This window comes from Gopherus evgoodei, chromosome 4 (assembly GCF_007399415.2).
Source record: "Gopherus evgoodei ecotype Sinaloan lineage chromosome 4, rGopEvg1_v1.p, whole genome shotgun sequence".
Classification (NCBI taxonomy): Eukaryota; Metazoa; Chordata; order Testudines; family Testudinidae; genus Gopherus; species Gopherus evgoodei.
Window position 1 is genome coordinate 126,742,564 of NC_044325.1, and position 18,823 is coordinate 126,761,386.

General features: G+C 46.2%; 1 protein-coding gene across 1 annotated transcript; it reads right to left on the reverse strand.

Moving 5' to 3' along the window:
• Positions 1-581: 581 nt before the first annotated feature.
• LOC115651575 (membrane-spanning 4-domains subfamily A member 15-like) lies at positions 582-16,854 on the reverse strand. The gene is made up of 6 exons (XM_030562642.1): positions 16,585-16,854; positions 15,157-15,273; positions 12,610-12,666; positions 4,609-4,737; positions 3,574-3,687; positions 582-698 (listed from the first exon to the last, which is right to left on the reverse strand). The coding sequence occupies exons 1-6, from the start codon at positions 16,852-16,854 to the stop codon at positions 582-584; spliced, it is 804 nt and encodes a 267-aa protein (XP_030418502.1).
• Positions 16,855-18,823: the final 1,969 nt, after the last annotated feature.

The following is an 18,823-nucleotide window of genomic DNA, read 5'->3' on the forward strand; positions in this document are numbered from 1 at the left end:
CATGAATCAGTCACATTCCAAAGGAAGAAAGTGTGTGAAAGGAGTCAGGGTCCAACACAAGCAAATTAGTGCTAGTTACAATAGTCGTTTTTGTGATGTATGCTACTACTGAAAGGGGACTCCCTGCACCACCATGTGTGTGGTAAGAGTTACATGTGGGTACGCACATGCCACATCTTTATATTACATGCACATACGCCACATGCACACACAGACATGCATACCATATGCACACGCAGACACACATCTGTGAACAAGTGCTTTAAACTGATTCAGGATTCATTTTTGAAGCTTTATTGACAAAGCCGCCAAGGGAAATGTTCAGGACCAAAGCCTTGGGGGCTGAATAATGCTGGTGAGTTATCACTTTATTTCATTCTGTGTAGCATGAAATACAAAAGGTGTGGCGTTAGGGAGAAGCAGACTGAAATGAGTTCCCTGTGAGATGAACAATGGAGCTGGGTTCTAAAACCACACTCAGAAAATGGAATGAGCTCTATCATGCAGGTCAGGATTGGGTTTTACTTCTCAGAGGAACTGCTGTTGGAGCCATCTCTTATAGGAGTTCCTTATGAGGCCCATTACTCAGTCTCTTCTTTGGGGTCATAAGCCTCATTAGTGTAAGGTGGTGGAGGGGGTATTGGTGCAGAGGGAACCTCAAAGTTTTCATTGGCAGCATATGGCCTGAACAACATGGTCTGCAAAAAAAAAAAAAAAAAAGAGAGAGAGATCAGCCCTTGCTGGTAACATCATTATCTCCTTTCTCACCCCCACAACCATCAACTTCCTTACCCCTCCATTCTCGCTCCATCATCTTCCTCACATTCTTCATTACCACCACCTTCCTCACCCTTCCATCAACAAATTTTTCAGCACTACCACAATCATCTTCCTCCTCCCTCTAGTTTTTATAAGTCTGCTGTATTGACTGGCACTACTCCAGGGATGAATCTATGCCATCATCACTAACTCCATGATCAACACCCATTTCACTATCTGTAGGATTTTGCCTGTGGAGATGCATGGGTCCCACCTGTCACAGAACATGACCATGGTCTTTTGCAAAACTGGAGAATACAGAATCTATACTTCATTTGGGTCCTGACTGCAGCAGGTTTCTGTGAGGCACTTAAAGGGTTAACACAATAAGTCTCACTATGCTACAGAGCATCCCTTTGTGTTCCTTGCTAGGGCTGCTTGAAAATTTCCTGTCAAAAAGCTGCTTTTCAAAAAAAAAATGAAAAAAACCACAGAATCCCCAAACTTTTCTGTCTAACTAAACAAAATATTTAATGAAAAAATATCCAGTTTCCCAGGAAAAATTCAAATTTTCATCAAAAATAGTGAATGCCCCCAAATCAAATATTTCAATTTGGAGATGCTGCTGCAGTGCCTCATGGGAAATGTAGTTTGGTTGTCTAGTGTCCCCATTCTTCACTATGGGTAAAGCTCAGAGGCTAGACTACATTTCCCGTGATGCACCATGGCCAGGGTCTCCCAGGATGCAACAACCTCCCCTTACCAAGAGGGCAGATGATGTTGCATCATGGAAGTTGTAGTCCGACCACGGAGACTGGCGTACAAAGGAGAATGGCAAGATGAGGCATTCAAACTACAAACCAGATTAGGCACCATGGCAACATTTGCAAATTGAAATTTATTTTTTTTTCCAAAATATTTTGGTACTGTATTTGAATTGTTCCTGAAAAAAAAAAATCAAAACCGCCTATGGAAAATTTAGATAAAAACAGATTTTTTCATAAAAACTTAACAGTTGTCATCACAGTTTGAGAAAACGTTAGCCTATCAGTGTGTGACCTACTCCCAGGTCAAGAAGGGGTCAACTTCACCTCAGCTACACCCTTCACTATGCAAAGATGCTCAGAGGAATGGCCCTGAGAACTGCTGAATAGGAGGCAGCCAGCCTTTGGGAAGGTCAGATTCTACACCAGCATCACAGCAGTGAGTTGACCCCAGTTGAGTTTTTGTTGCCTGGATTCATTTATTTTGCTTTCTGGCTAGAAAGATTGTCCCTGGAGGGAATGTCCACAGCTGTAGCTTTTGGGAGGGGAGTTTGCAGCATCATGATTCAATGGCTGCTCTAAAACATTGAGGTTAGTGATGACCCCGAAGGAGCTGCCACCTGTCAGGTGTTGCTGGATCAGAAGGACTCTGGCCATGCTATAGGCTGCTGACTTATGAGGAGACGCTGAGGGAACTGGGATTATTTAGTCTGCAGAAGAGTAGAGTGAGGGGGGATTTAATAGCTGCTTTCAACTACCTGAAGCGAGGTTCCAAAGAGGATGAAGCTCAGCTATTCTCAGTGGTGGCAGATGACAGAACAAGAAGCAATGGTCTCAAGTTGCAGCAGAGGAGGTCTAGGTTGTATATTAGGAAACACTATTTCATTAGGAGGGTGGTGAAGCACTGGAATAGGTTACCTAGAGAGGTAGTGGAATCTCCATCCTTAGAGGTTTTTAAGGCCCAGCTTGACAAAGCCCTGGCTGGGATGATTTAGTTGGTGTTGGCCCTGCTTTGAGCAGGAAGTTGGACTAGATGACCTCCTGAGATCTCTTCTAACCCTAATCTTCTATGATTCTATGATTCTCTGCCCTCAGTACATCCCCTCTACCAAGGCAGTAAGAGCTGGCTGTGCCAGGTGGAGATTCCATGCCAAGGGAATTCTCTGCTGGAGAGATCCAGTGACTTTCAGTGGCACAAAAGGGTGGGATTGCAGCTCAGGTGCTGGCCCAGTTACAGTTTCCTGGGTCCCCCCTACCCTGACCTGGGAAGATGAAATGCAGCCCCAGAGAAATTAAAACACTGGCAATGAAGGTCAATGTAGTTGAAGTGAAAACTGGGACTACTTCCCAGTCCCTTTAAAAAAGATTCAGTAACTTTGATCATGGTACCAGCAGCATGGTTAAGGTAAAAAGGACCAGAAAATAGGGCTATTTCCTCTGCCAAAAATGCAACAAAAATCTATCAACCATTAAAATATTTTGATTCAACATTGAACCACAGTGCCTCATTGGAGTTGTAGTTTGGGTGCCTTATACTTCTTTTGTCCTTTATGGGCCATGGTCACTGGCAGGACTATATCTCCCATGAGGGGATAGGTCACATGCACCCTTGCCCATGGGGCATCATAGGAGATGTAGTCCATCTAGAGAACATGGCCCGTAAGGGAAAATGTGAGTTCACGGCAGCTGAACTACAGCTGCCATGAGGTATCATGGCACCACTTTGAATCTAAATAGATTGGTTTTCAGGTGTTTGGTGTTTTGGGAAAATAGCAACATTTTCTGGAGAAAGCAGATGCTTTCTGCTAAAATTCTCATGGAGTTGAAACCCCAATTTCCCATTTAAAAAAAAACAAATTTGACAGACTTGTCAACCAGCCCTAAATCAGGGCCTATCACTTTCCCCCATCACTGCCTCCCTCATACACCTTCAGGCCCTTCCCCAGGGACACTCCTCCCATCAGGGAGGGCACTTTGCAGAGGCGTACATCTCCCCCTCCTTTCAACACATGCTCTGATTCACGTCCCGTTTGAGAGCTGAAAGACTCACTGTGTTGGGTGTATAGCAGATGGCTTGGGAGGCAAAGTACGAGGTTGAGACAGCGATGGAGAATTCCAGGATGGATAACAAGAGCAGCATGATCGTGATACCCTTCACAGCATTCTGGAGAGCATAAAACCACAGAGGATGCTAATTAATTTTGATTGCTAGAGGCGTAACATTGCACAGGGCTGCTGTGAGGTGCATAAAAAGTCCCTCTTTTCCCACTTGTGGGGATGCAGAAATCTGGTCCTGGTTATTCCCTCCTCCCAGGCACACAGAATTCTCCTCCTCCTTCTAACTACTCAGTAGGCCTGGTAATTGTGATGCATGGAGCCACACCACTGTCAGGAGATCATAGAATTCTGTTTTCTCCTGGGTCTACAGGGATATGCCCCCCTGAGACGCTCCCTGGGTAGGCCAGCTAGGATTCTGCAGCATGGAGTCAGTGTTGTCTAGTGCATAGAGCACTGGACTAGGATTGAGAAAAATGGCCTGCTGGGTGACCTTGGGCATGTCGCTTCATCTCCCTGTGCCTCAGTTTCTCCATCTCTGCATAGTGGGGATTAAACAAAGTAAAACAGGTATTTGGGTTCAGTGCTGCTCCCGATGAAATCAACAGGAGTTATTATTATTATGAACTTGTATGTTGATAGTACCTGGAAACCCCAGTCATGGACTAGGACCCTACTGTGCTAGGTGCTGCAGAAAACACAGAACAAAAGCATGGTCCTTGCCTGGTTTTGGACATTGACAGGAGTTTTGACACTAGCTTTATCAAGAGCAGAACCAAGCATGTTAAGAGAAATTTTTGTCAATTTCCCCCCAGATCAAAGGTCTGGAGCAGAATACATGAACAGTTTCTAAGGTGGAGTCAAGGACTTAGGACAATTCCAGGTATCTAGTATTTTAAAAACACACCTGTTAGGGATAGTCCAGGTAGACTTAAAACAGCCTCAGCACAGGGTGATGGGTTGGATGACCTCTTGACGTCCCTTCCAGCCTTATACTTCTATAATTCTATGGCAGAATCTGGCCACTTACCAACCAATGATATTTCTCATCCTTGTGCTCATAATGTGACACATTAATAATCAGCTCCGTTAGAAAGAGAATGATCCCAATGGCTGAGGAGAAGGCACTAGTTCTGTTCATTCCCCGGCTGCTTCTCACCTGAGAGAGACATGCAGAGGGTCAGGTTGTGTGTAGGCAGAAAACAGGTTGGTTATCATGGAATCCTAAAAGATTAGGGTTGGAAGAGACCTCAGGAGGTCATCTAGTCCAACTTCCTGCTCAAAGCAGGACCAACACTAACTAAATTATCCCAGCCGGGGCTTTGTCAAGCTGGGCCTTAAAAACTTCTAAAGATGGAGATCCCACCACCTTCCTAGGTAACTCATTCCAGTGCTTCACCATCCTCCTAATGAAATAGTGTTTCCTAATATACAACCTGGACCTTCCCCACTGCAACTTGAGACCATTACTCCTTGTTCTGTCATCTTCCACCACTGAGAACAGCTGTGCTCCACCCTCTTTGGAACCCCCACTTCAGGCAGTTGAAGGCTGCTATCAAATCTCCCCTCACTCTTCTCTTCCGTAGACTAAACAATCCCAGTACCCTCAGCCTCTCCTCATAAGTCATGTGCCCCAGCCCCCTGACCATTTTTGTTGCCCTCTGCTGGATTTTCTCCAATTTGTCCACATCCTTTCTATAGTGGGGGCCCCAAAACTGGACACAATACTCCAGATGTGGCCTCACCATTGCCAAATAGAGGGGAATAATCACTTCTCTTAATCTGCTGGCAATTCTCCCACTGATGCAGCCCAATATTCCATTAGCCTTCTTGGCAACAAAGGCACACTGCTGTCTCATATACAGCTTCTCATCCACTGTAATCCCAGGTCCTTTTTTGCAGAACTGCTGCTTAGCCAGTTGGTCCCCAGCCTGTAGTGGTGCATAGGATTCTCCATCCTAAGTGCAGGACGCTGCACTTGTCCTTGTTGAATCTCATCAGCTTTCTTTTAGACCAGTGCTCCAATTTGTTTAGGTCACTCTAGACCCTATCCCTACCTTCCAGCATGTCTACCTCTCCCCCAAGCTTTGTGTCATCTGCGAACTTGCTGAGGGTGCAATTAATCCCATCATCCAGATCATTAATAAAGATGTTGAACAAAACCAGTCTGAGGACTGACCCGTGTGGCACTCTGCTTGATACTGGCTTCCACCTAGACAGCGAGCCATTGATCCATACCCGTTGAGCCCGACGATCTAGCCAGCTTCTATTCACCTTATAGTCCATTCATCCAATCCATACTTTTTTTAACTTGCTGGCAAGAATACTGTGGGAGGCTGTATCAAAAGCTTTGCTAAAGTCAAGATATATCATGTCCACTGCTTTCTCCATATCTACAGAGTCAGTTATCTCATCATAGAAGGCAACCGGGTTGGTCAGGCATGAGTTGTCCTTGGTGAATCCATGTTGACTGTTCCTGATCACCTTCCTCTCCTCCAAGAGCTTCAAAATGGTTTCCTTGAGGACCTGTTCATGATTTTTCCAGGGACTGAGGTAAGGCTGACCAATCTGTAATTCCCCGGGTTCTCCTTCTTCCCTTTTTTAAAGATGGGCACTATATTTTCCTTTTTCCAATCCTCTGGGATCTCTCCCAATCACCATGAGTTTTCAGAGATAATGGCCAAAGGCTCTGCAATCACATCAGCCAATTTCCTCAGCACTCTTGGATGCATTAGATCCGGCCCCATGGACTTGTGCATGTCTAGCTTTTCTAAATAGTCCTGAACCTGTTATTTCACCACTGAGGGCTGCTCACCTCCTCCCCATACTGTGTTGCCCAAGACAGAAGTGTGGGAACTGACCTTGTCTGTGAAGACAGAGGCAAAAAAAGCATTGAGTACTTCTGCTTTTTCCACATCATCTGTCACGACATCATTTGTCACTACATCATTGATGTTCCCCTGGGCCAGTCAATGAGTTCCCCTACTGTAGAGGGTATCATTGGTGTACCCCAGGGCACGCCAATGGGTCATCCCCTCCCGTAGAGGGTATTTTTGATGCTTTATGGGGCAATTCATAAGACATTGTATTCCAGCTGCCTGAAACCCACTTAACCACCCTTGTACTCAGTTTACTGCAGCACACACTCTAGTGCTCAGTATTTGGCAGTGCAGCCTTCGCCTCCAGTGATCCCTGCACCCCAACAACCTTGGCCGCAAACGCAGTCCCATTCAGTCCTCCTTGCCTGTGCATCCTATATGTGGTTTATATTTAAAAAAGGGGGTATGGCGGGGTGCCTTGGAGAGTCCCAAACCAAGGTGTGCGCTAGAGGTGGTAAGTAAAAAGGAACTTGCCTCTATCTCTGGTTGTGAGAAACTCTCCAAGGATTTCCAGTCACACCCTGCTCACTGCACCAAAGCTGTTAGGCAAAAAGATTCTTTTCCCAAAGAATCAGGCAATCACAGACAATACTGAAGAAGGGTTTATTCACGGTATTGGGAAAACTGACAAGCAGCTTCAAAAATATGGTGCCATAGTGGCCAGTTATATACATTTTTTATGAATTTATTTGCATTTATTTGTACATACAGAGACAGACATTGTTGCAAGTCAACAGAGAACCCTGATCAAAGATAAAAATAAGAACAGTACGTACATATAGAGGTCATCCTAATTGCATCAAACGTCTATGACTACCTTGCAGGGGAAGGAGGCGGGGTGGGGGGGGTAGGGATGAGTGCTTACAGACATCTGGTGGGTTGTGAAGGGAGGATTAGCATTGTTTTTTTTTACCAATAAGATGAGCTAAGTTTTAACAGAAACTATGTTCTTGATTTTCAGCAGTTTCTGTCTTTTCTGATGGCTAAATTTTAACTTCTTCCTGACATACCCAAGAAAAATTCTGAGAGATATGGCTTGCTTTCCTGGAAATATCTGAATGATCCTATTTAATGAATGCCCACACTCCTGCTTTCCCCTTCTCTCTACCCTCTTCCTTCCCTCCCCATCTCTATTCCCCTCCTCTGAACTTTGCTTCTATTCTTTTGGATAACTTAATACTTTTGCTGTAGCTAGTTAGATTTTTACAAACAAATTTTGTCTGTAAATTGTGTAATAGAAATAATTGACCCATATTTTAACCATTCATATTATATGCATAATTAAATGTTTCAAGTATAGCTAAGTTTAGGTAGCAAATCGTTAATATATTATAAGTAGTTTAAATACAATTTGTTTTTTCAATACATATATTTTGAAAAAAAATAATATAAATTTAATAGAAAAATGTAAGAACCAGTCCCAGTCCTTCTCCTTCCCCCCGCACCCACAGTTTCAGTAAGGCACCAACAGCCCCCTTACACTAAGCCTCTGGCTGCCAGATGTTGGAACTGGACAACAAGAGATACATTATCCGATAATTGCCCTGTTCTTTTCAGTTCCTGTGAGGATCTCGCATTAGCCACTGTCAGCAGACAGGATTCTGGGCTAGATGGGCCAATATGACCATTCTTATGGTCGCTAGGACTGAGAATAGCACCCATGGAGAACAGCCAAGCTGTCCTACTGGCATTTTCTCTTTAGCCAATAAAGACAACCCTCCTACCCCACAGGAAAGACTAGAACATTCATGACAAAAAAGCCTGATTCTTCTTGGAGCACTGGGAACTGGATTTGGGGCTTTGCACTTCTCAGTGACCAGCTGGTGACAATACATGACTCCTGTCTGAAATCTCATGGCTGACCAGAAGGGGGCCGGAAGTCTCAGTTGGAGTAACTGGCTCCATTGCTGTCTGTGTGTCTCCCCCAAGGAGGTCAGCCAGGTTCCCAGAGCTCTGCATGCTGGTTGCTCAGGGAGAGGCACTGTCCCTGGGAGAGAGGCGAACCATGGGCAGACTCAGGGTCTGCCGGGCAACAAAGATGGAGAGAGGAGACAGTGACAGGGGGTGGATGGCAAATAGCCTGCTTGGAGCAGGAGCGGTGTCTGAGAGAAACGAGGGAGAGGGCAGAGTCAAATGCTTGACAAGTGATAGCCTGGGAAGAAGTGCTAGCCTGACCAATAAGAAGTGTGATGTCTGCCCCTGGGAGTACAGTGGGAGGGGGAAAGCCATTTTGGAGGGCTCTGAAGCCAGTCACAGAAAGAGCAGGACTGGCTGTATGGGGAGCTGGTGAGTCCGTTCCTGCATGCAGGGTTGCCCCTGAGAACTGGCCTCTGGGGACCTGGAAGCAAAATTCCTCAGCTAGGCCCTTTCCTTCTTCAAGGTGACTACCAGTTTATGGAGTTTTGTTGGGAAAACTCCCCCCACCCCCGGCAGCCAGGCTCAGTGAGCCCTTCAGCTCCCCAGGTAAAATCAGCCACTGCATGGCACCATGGCTCTGGCTGCTAGCTCAAGGCTGCCTGCCTGCTGTGAGAGTGTCTGAGTGCTAGGGTGGGAGATTGAAGTTTGGAATTTAGTAGTTATTATAATCTGCACCTTGAGCCCTGCACCCCTTAGTGGGGAGGCAAAATCCTAGCACCAGAAGCAGCCTGACTCCTGCACGAAGAAGATGCCTGCCAGCAGTGAACATCAGCTCCTCGGCAGTGACTGAAGAGTCCAGAGCCATCTCTGAACCTGAGGATCTGTCGCAGAATTGAGAATGCACCATCTTTTAGATGGTCAGGGACATTGTTTGGGAGACCCCCAACTCCCTGAACTGTTTCCTTAAGCCAGCAGGTAAGGATTTGGGGATTTTATTACCTGCTACCTATTAAACTTGTGGGGGGACTTACCATCTTATTCCACTTGTGAGTCTTTGGGCTGTACTGAACCACATCGGTCAAGTTTCTAATTGCTGCTTTAGAAGATATTGTTGTCACAAGACATCAAAGGCCCCTACAAAGTATGTGTACCAACTAATTTTAACGTTTGCTATATCAGGTCATGTGAGTGAGGAAATTCATGGGTATTATCAGCGTGGGCACAAGTGACCACAAGAGTAATGTTTCACCCTTTTATATTTACTTTCTGTTTAATATAATTACTGTCTTGAATATATTGTATATGTTTGTATTATTTCTTGGGAGTCTCCAACTATCTGGCAAGTAAATTGCAGTTACTCTGTGGTTAGAATTTTCCTTCCAAGCTGCCCTGACAGGAGTGAGGTGGGTGGGAGCACCACCAAATACATTCATATGGGAAGGAAATAAAGAACTTACATCTTGCTGAGCTGGAGGAGGTTCCAGAAGAACCCAGGCCTGTGCCTCAAAACCCATAGAAGAGGTAACCAGGTGAACAGGGTACTACATGCAAAAGACAGGCCAAGACCTGACTCACTCTTGGAAGTGATCCCAGAAGGTCTGGGGTGAGGCGCACTGGTTTGGGACTAATGTTGCACTGTCCATAGGCAAGTCGTGCTCAGAAAGGATGGAGTTCTTGTCTGCCTCTAGCAGCTGAGCCACAGAAGGGTTTTAAGGCTGCTGCTGCAGCCATTTAAGGCTCCCCATCTGCTAGCTGAAGTAGTAGAGACTTTTCCTTCTAGTGCTGAAGGTTCCCAAGTTCTAAGCCCTGTGGCTGGTTTAACAGTCACTTACACGTGCTGTGTATGTTCCAGGGTAAATAGGGAGCTTGATTTTTTTGTCTTAGGTCTTGTTATAAGCAATAATTTCAATTAAAAATGAGATTTCAGGGCTTATGTAATTTTGGGAGTTCAAAGAACTGCCTGAATTTTCAGGTCAAGCCTATGACACATTGAAAGTTCATTTCTCAAGACCACAGCAAAAAAACCATAGCAGGTGGCAGCCCTTAGTCACCTGTGAAGCCTATTAATAGCTAGATAATGTATTCCCAGGAACGACTCATTGTTATCAGAGTATGGTTCATAGGGTGAATTATGCAATGTGTCTTTCTACTTAGAAAAGACTGTTGCTACTATGCAGAGAAAAGAAAATAGCAAGTAAAAGGTAAGAGTCAGAGCTGGCTGAAATTTTCAAAATATCATTGAAATTCTGAAATTTTGGGTGGTGGTGGTGGGGAATTGTGAAAAAATGTCTACAACATTTTCATTCATTCCCCTATTTTTTGATTAGCCTGTAGGTCTCAATTCAGGAAAGCACTTAAAAACATGCTTAATTTTAAATACACCCTTAAGTCTCACAGATTCTTAGTGCTTTGCTCAATAGGGGCCTAGCTGGAAGTCCCCTTTTCTTCACTATTTTGAATATATTTCTGGCTACTTTAATTCTTATAACTTCCCTTTTTCAGCCTCCCTGGACACTTTGTCTTTTTTTTGTTCCCTGGTAGCCTGGCTCCCTTTTCAGCAGCTGTTTACAGCTCTGCTTTCTATTGGACTCTTTTCTATTGGGCTCCTAATTGAGGTTTATTAGTCAATAGAAAAATTGAAGGTAGTTGTTGGGCCACAAGCTGCTGCTACAGATACAACAGAAAGACAGCAGGGAGCAGTTTAAAGTAGTGATGAGCTCCCAAAATCCTAATAACTGGCTCCCTACCAGGTCCTCAGCAGCACTTCGGTGGCAGGAGGGGGCGCGTGTCTTCACTCTGGGTTTTTGGCGGCACTTTGGCGGTGGGTCCTTCAGACCTGGAGTGAGTGAAGGACCTGCCGTCAAACTGCTGCCGAAGACCCAGCAGGGAACTGTCCAGTGAGTACAAGCCCTACGTGCTTCTCACCGCCCCCCATCCGAACTGCCGCCAAAGACCTAGTAGGGAATCGCCAGGTGAGTACAAGCCCCAGGTGCCTCTCCCACCCATCCAACCCCAACCCACGTCCTGCCCCCAACTGTCCCACTCCCTACCCAATTCTCCCTGCTCCCTGTCCCCTGACTGCCCCAACCCCATCCACTACCACCCAACAGACACCAGGAACCAGGACTGGCTCCATGTTTTTTGCTGCCCCAAGTGGCCAAAAAAAATAAATAAAAGCCACGGCGGCATGATTGCGCTGCTTCACTTTTTCGGTAGCAGTTCGGCAGCAGGTCCTTCGCTCTGAGAAGGACTGAGGGACCCGCTGCCGAATTGTCCCCAAAGACCCGGACGTGCCACCCCAATAACGGCCAGAGGGCCACCCCATGGTATTGGCTGCCCCAAGCACCTACTTCTTTAGCTGGTTCCTGAAGCTGGCCCTGCCCAGAACTCCCACTCCTGCCCAACCCCTCACCCCCCTTTCCGCATCCCCTGACCCCCCCCGAACCTCCACCCCTTCCAATCGCTCCCTGCCCCTTATCCAACCCTTCCTCCCAGCCCTGGCCCAGCCCCCTCACCATGCTGCTCAGGGCAGCGTGTATTGATGCTGCACAGCCCGCTGGAGCTTGCAGCCCCACTCCCTTACCATGCCGCTCAAAACGGCAGAAGGCAAGCTGAGGCTCTGCGAGAGTGGGGGAGGCAGGGGGAGGGGCCAGGGGAGCCTCCTCAGCTGGAAGCTCAGGCGGGCTGGTCAGGATGGTCCTGCAGGCCACATAGTTTGTTCACCCTTTACAACTGGTTCTAAATCAGCTTCTAAATTTAACAACCAGTTCCCGCGAACGGGTGCAAACTGGCTCCAGTTCACCACTGGTTTAAAGTATCTCCATTTCTCTTCCAGCTCCCTATTTGTCATAGGATCATAGAATCATAGAATATCAAGGTTGGAAGAGACCTTAGGAGGTAATCTAGTCCAACCTTCTGCTCAAAGCAGGACCAGTCCCCAACTAAATCATCCCAGTCAGGGCTTTCTCAAGCCTGACCTTAAAAAGCCTCTAAGGAAGGAGATTCCACCACCTCCCTAAGTAACCCATTCCAGTGCTTCACCACCCTCTACACTGTCTCTTCTGTCTTCCTCTCCAACACAAGTTCCAACAGAAATTGGTTCAGTAAACAATATTACCTCCACCACCTTCTCCCTCTCCAACATTCTTTCTCCATGTTCTTGATCAACAAGCTCTTTGCTCTTTCCCATCAGCCACTCTTCCTGCACAGTGCCCTGGGCAAAGCAGAGCTAAACTCTGAGACTCCCCTCCCCTCCCAAGTTAGGAAAGTGGAGGGAACGTTCTCTAGAAACTCACCAGACATATGTTGCCACGATTCTCAGCTGCAACTGAGAGGGATCCAGAAAAGATGAACTGCCCGGGAAAGAGAAAACCATCATTCACAGTTCACACTTACAAGAAAGATCTTGCCTCCAAGACAGGCTGTATGTGATGGAAGCTAGGACTAAGAATGACACTTCCCTCAGCACGGGCAGTCATAATAATTATACCTAGTGCTTAGAGAGCGCTTTCCATCTAATAATGCTGCCAACCAGGTTCCCTTCAATCCTCTCAGTTAAGGTGACATCTATGCCATAATCTTTCCACCCAGATTCTCCTCCTCTTCTCTCCTCCTTCTTGCTCCTTTTTGACAACTGAGCTTGCTTTTCACCCCATAAATAGAGCAGTGACTGGATGGTCCTGAGAAGAGCTCAGGATGTCACCAGGTTCCTCACCCCACCTTCCACCCAATGCAGCTGTGTCATCCCATGCCTATGTCTCTACCTATAAAGATTGTATAATTCTCCCATCACCATGGTATCAGAGTACGTCTACATCTGAAGCCTAACCTGCAGTGGGGACACAGGTGGGGGGCTGCTCTCAAGTCCCCCATCCTCCTGCTCAGGGCAGATGGAGGACCTGGGGTTCCCCACAGTGGCTTGGGCTTCCTGGGCAACTCTTACCATGGCTAGGCTCTGGCTTCCAGTCTGACTGGGGGGCGGGGCTTCGGGGGAAGAGGAGGACCAGGGGCAGGGCCACAGAGAGGGTGGGGAGTCTGCATGTGTCTTACTTTTGCCTTTTGAAAAAAATGATCACCTTACCGGTCCTCTCCAGCCTCCCAGCTGTGCTAGCATGCCTCAATCCAGACCTGCAGTGCCCTCTGCTGTCACCTCCATAATTTCTGTGGCGAAGCAGTTACCAATTTCACTTGAGAGTCAAATATTCCTGGGTTGGAAGCTGGCAGGAGATTTGCCCTTTTTGCTCATCAGCTGATGTTCCTCCCCTCCACTCCCTCAATCAGGATAGATAAAACCCTAACGAGGCCTAGTTCAACCAGAGGAATTGCAAAGGGACAGAGACCTGAGCTTTGACCTCCACCTAGTAAGCTAGAAGTGCTCAAACAATGACCTCACAAAGGCCTGGGCCTTAACATCAGCCCAGTAAGCAGAAGTGCTGAGCCAGTGACTTCACAGATGTGAGTGCCAACATTGGCCCAGCAGAGGGACTAAGGCAGGGACTTCACAGCAGATTGGCCCTTAACACCAGCTCAAGAAGACAGTTTTGGTGAATAGGATGAGCAGATTTTCAAAATGAGAAGCCAGGACACCTGACATGTAAAACAGGCAAGATGGAGTAGCAGAGATTGTGAGAGTGGCACTCAGGGCTGGTAGCTGATGGAAGGTACCTGTCTTTCAAGTGCATGTGGGTGGGTTTTATTGAGGGACTAAGGTGGCACATGGGGAAAGTTTTTTGAAGCCTAGTCCAGAGCACTGCATGATGCAGGACAGCAGATTAATAATGTACCTAGCAATGGCAGGAAATGGGTCAGCACATTAGATGGGCCAATGATTTACCAAGTGACAGCAGCAAATGTGACAGCAGACTAAGAGGCGTGCCAGTTTAGATGGACTAATGTTCTACCATATCTACGTGGAAGTGACATCTGGTGCAAGTTCCTGAGCTGAGCACACACTGCCTCTTTCCCTTTGTTGGTTGCTTTTAGAAGGGAGATACTAGGTGTCTGTTACTTATCAAGTATCAGAAGGGTAGCCATGTTAGTCTGTATTCCCAAAAACAATGAGGAGTCCAGTGGCACCTTAAAGACTAATAGATTTATTTAGGCATAAGCTTTTGTGGGTAAAAAAACCACTTCTTCGCATGCATGGAGTGAAAATTACAGATGCAGACATAAATACACTTCTACCCCGATATAACGCTTTCTTCAGGAGCCAAAAAATCTTACCATGTTACAGGTGAAACCACATTATATCAAACTTGCTTTGATCTGCCGGAGTGCACAGCCCCGCCCCCCGGAGCGCCGCTTTACCATGTTATATCTGAATTCATGTTATATTGGATCACATTATATTGGGGTAGAGGTGTATACTGACACATGAAGAGACAGGAGTTACCTTCCAAGTGGAGAACCAGTGTTGACAGGGCCAATTCAATCAGGGTGGATATGGTCCACTCCCAATAGTTGATGAGGAGGTGTCAATACCAAGAGAGGGAAAATTGCTTTTGTAGTGAGCCAGCCACTCCCAGCCCCTATTCAAGCCCAAATTAATGGTGTTAAATTTGCAAATGAATTGTAGCTCTGCAGTTTCTCTTTGAAGTCTGTTTTTTGTTTTGTTTTTTGTTGCAGTATGGCTACTTTTAAATATGTTATAGAATGTCCAGGGAGATTGAAGTGTTCTACTAGCTTTTATATGTTACCATTCCTGATGTCTGATTTGTGTCTATTTATTCTTTTACCTAGAGATGTCTGATTCGTGTCCATTTAGAACTTTAATAATAGACAATTATTATTTATCCATGTGGCCATGCCATCACTTCATAAACACATTCAGTTATTCTACTCACAACAGTTCCTCCCCAGAACGGGTATCCCACGATGCCAGAGACAGAAATGTATTTGATGAAAATTGTAGAGACACCTCCAAAGCCAATATGTATCAGCCCAATCAAGATCTGGATGGCCTGTGGGAAGAGAATGGGGCAGTAAGAGGAGCCAATTCCCCCATCTTGGGGATGAACAGAACACCCTGTCCTGACCAGAGCTGATTAGAAACTGGAATTTTCATCCTGTGGGAAATTCTGATCTTTAGACTGTTGTTTTAACCTGAAATCTGAAAATTTTCAGTTTGGAAATGTTAAACATTTCATTTCAGTTTGTCAAACCGTCGTCTTATAGGAGTTGTAGTTGGGGTACCATTTTCTTCTATGGGCTAGACTTCCTACATGGACTACATCTCACATGCACAGTCGTGGGACTCTCATGGCATATCATGGTGATTCAGTAAAACGAGAAGACCGCAGTGCAGCTGGGAAGGTGCAGTTTGGAATAGGGAGCTAGTCCTATTGGGAAGAATCACCTCAACTTCCTTGAGGCATTGTAGTAGCTCAGGTGGATGCAATTTAATATCAAACTGACCTGAGAGAAAACATTTCAGGTCAGTTTGACAAATTGAAGTAGCTTGATCTGAGAAGACCTAACTCAAAACCAAAATATTTTGTTTTGATTTTTCCAATGGAAATCTTTGATTTTTGTGGAAACTACATTTCCCATTGAAAAAATGTCAATGTCCTCCCCGCCTAATAGTCCGCTCAGAGAGAAGGTTCTCTGGCCTGTGATATACAGGAGGTCAGGGGTCCCTTCTGGGCTTCAAATCTATTAACTCATTTGCTTATTTATGTACATAATTGTAAATAAACAACCAATCATGGGCTTATCCATGTAGACTGATGGATAGAAGTTGCAGGTTGATTGATTTCACTAGCAGTGCAAGGGTGAATGGAATCAGCTCTGCACTGCAGTAACTAGGACCTAGGTTTGAACTGCTTCTTCTCAGACCAAATCCTCTACCGGAGTGAATTATCACAATGGAGCTACATTGATTTACACCAGTTGAATAGCCTTCCCCTCCTCCCCAAGATGGGGCTGTTTCATTCCATTAGTTCCACAAATAGCTGGTTTATAATTATTTCCCCTTGTTTCTCCTTTGCTTGATTAATCTTCATTTCTCCCTGTTTGGGTACCTAGGAGGATTCACTGCCCCTGGAACTCTGAGTGTATTTTTATCCACTGCCCTCAACAAAGCAATGAAGTCTCAAGAGAAGGCCTGATGGTAGCGGCTTCCTGGCATCCTTCTCATAAAGCTGATTGTTAAAGTAAAAAAGAAAAGGGTGGAATCTGGAGTTTGCTCATGCTCAGTCATTCACCCAACTGTTCAGGCCCTTCAGCATTGAAATGACTCATCCTCATGGACTGAGAGCAAAGATCACACTTACCCCCAGGGTCTTGGGCTGGGCTTTGAGGAATATCTCCATCATCCCTACTTTCCTTAGCTGCGCGACCTGTTCAGCGGGACTCCCGGAGTACATTGACCCAAGAGGTTGGTTCCCAGGGTTCATGACTGTGAACTGCTGGGGCCCATATTGCACCATCTCAGGAGTTAGGGGAATGGCACGAGAGACTCCCTGGCCTTGGTGGATGATGCCAGCGCTGTTTGGGGGCATGAACACAAGCATCCCATTGGCCGTGCTTCCTGGTGCTGCCATGATGATGAAGATGCTCTAGAAAAGAGTGATTGGCCCAGATTAAGCCATATGTAATAACACTGGTCCCCAAATTAGCCCTGGGCCATGCTGAGTAGGAATCTTCATTACCTATTGCTCTTGCCCTTTGAGTCCCTGTCCCTGTCCCTGTCGTGATTTTGTCCTTCGCATAGGGCTATAATTGGAGCACTAGCAACACCCTAAAAATAAGGGTTGAGATTCCAAAAGCTGACTGAAGGATTCAGCCACACTACTCCCATTAATTTCAACAGGGTTTGTGGGGCAAAACAGTCTCTTTGGCTTTTAAAATCTCAGTCAAGGAGTTGAAGTGTTTCCCATTCCACACCTCCTTTTCCAGATGCTTTTAACTTTCTGGATCTTTCAGTTTTCGGGATGGAATTTTCCAGAGCTGTGCAATTGATTATCCTAGGGTTGATAGAGGGTGAAATTAACTCAGGTTCTTTGGCACAAAGGATCTTCTGTTGCTCCCATTGAAGTGAAGGAAACATTCCCGTTAACTTCAAAGGCATGGGATCAGACCCAAAAACATTTACAAAAGAACTGGCCAAAAATTTTCCAGCAAAACTGTTTTTTAATGGAAAATTGGGTTTTCCATTAAGTGGATATTTATGTGTGTGGAAAGGGTCTCTCTTTCACAGAACTTCAAGTTTTCATAAAAAACCTGAAAGCTCTAAACCGGCAATATTACAATTCAACAATGCTGCTGTGGTGCCTCATGGGATATGTAGCTCAGTTGCCACATATTCCCCTTCTCCTCTGCATGCTGAGCTCCTTGGTTGGACTACATCTCCCGTCATGTGCCATGGACTCCCATGATGCACTGCAATGTCCATAGGGGTCAGTCTTCACAACGCTCCAAGCTGCTGCTAGGTTTGGGTTGTTAAGAGGTTCCAGGTATTAGAGGGGTAGCCGTGTTAGTCTGGATCTGAAAGCTCATGCTCCAAAACGTCTGTTAGTCTATAAGGTGCTACAGGACTCTTTGCTGCTTTTAAAGAGGTTCCAGATATTTATTAAGTGTTAACAAGCACTGGAAAGCAGGTTGAGGTCACAATCTATAAGTGGGGAGATGATTTCTAAGGGTAGAGGGCTCTTTCATTTGACAGACAAAGGCATAACAAGATGTAGTGGCCCCAAGCACGACAGGCAGGCTGCCTTCAGTGGCTTGCCTGTGGAAGGTCTGCTGGTCCTGCAGCTTCACCTGCGGGAGGCCCTCCGAAGCCACAGGACCAGCAGACCCTCTGCAGGCACGCCTGCGGGAGGTCCTCCGAAGCCGCAGGACCAGCGGACCCTCTGCAGACAAGGTGCTGAAGGCAGCTTGCCTGCCGCCCTCATAGCGACTGGCAGAGCGCCCCCAGTGGCTTGCTGCCCCAAGCATGTGCTTGGCGTGCTGGGGCCTGGAGCCGCCCTTGCCAACTGTTATTAGACAGGAGACATCGCAGACTGTGGCAAGGCCATCCCAATCTTTGAACCTTGCCCCTTTTACTCACTGGCTAGCGCCATGTAGTGAAGAGCAGCTGACACGTGAAAGGCTTTGGGTGAATGCAAGCAAGTTGTGTCACTGCTTCATCCTTCTGTATGAACATTTTCAAGAGTTCTGAGAGGTGGCACTTGCTGTCACAGGAGCATATGGCTTTGAGCCACAAATTTCTCCTCTTCTCTTCTCTCCCCTGCTTGTCAGATAACGGGATCTGCTGCTCTTGAAATTCTGACCTTATTTTCTCTCAACTCTAGAGGCAGAAACTACAAGGGTCTTGTAAGGATGTCAGGGTGTCCCTATAGCCTCCCCCAGTATGGCACCCAACACCCAATTTTAATGGTCACCCTGAGAATGTTTGCGCTGATGAACTTACTCTGTTTTCGCTGCAGCTGCTGTCCTTCTTCCAGCTGTGGGCGACTCCAAGAGTCATCAGGAAATTGTCACAGGCTCATAAGGGATTTTAATAGCATCAGA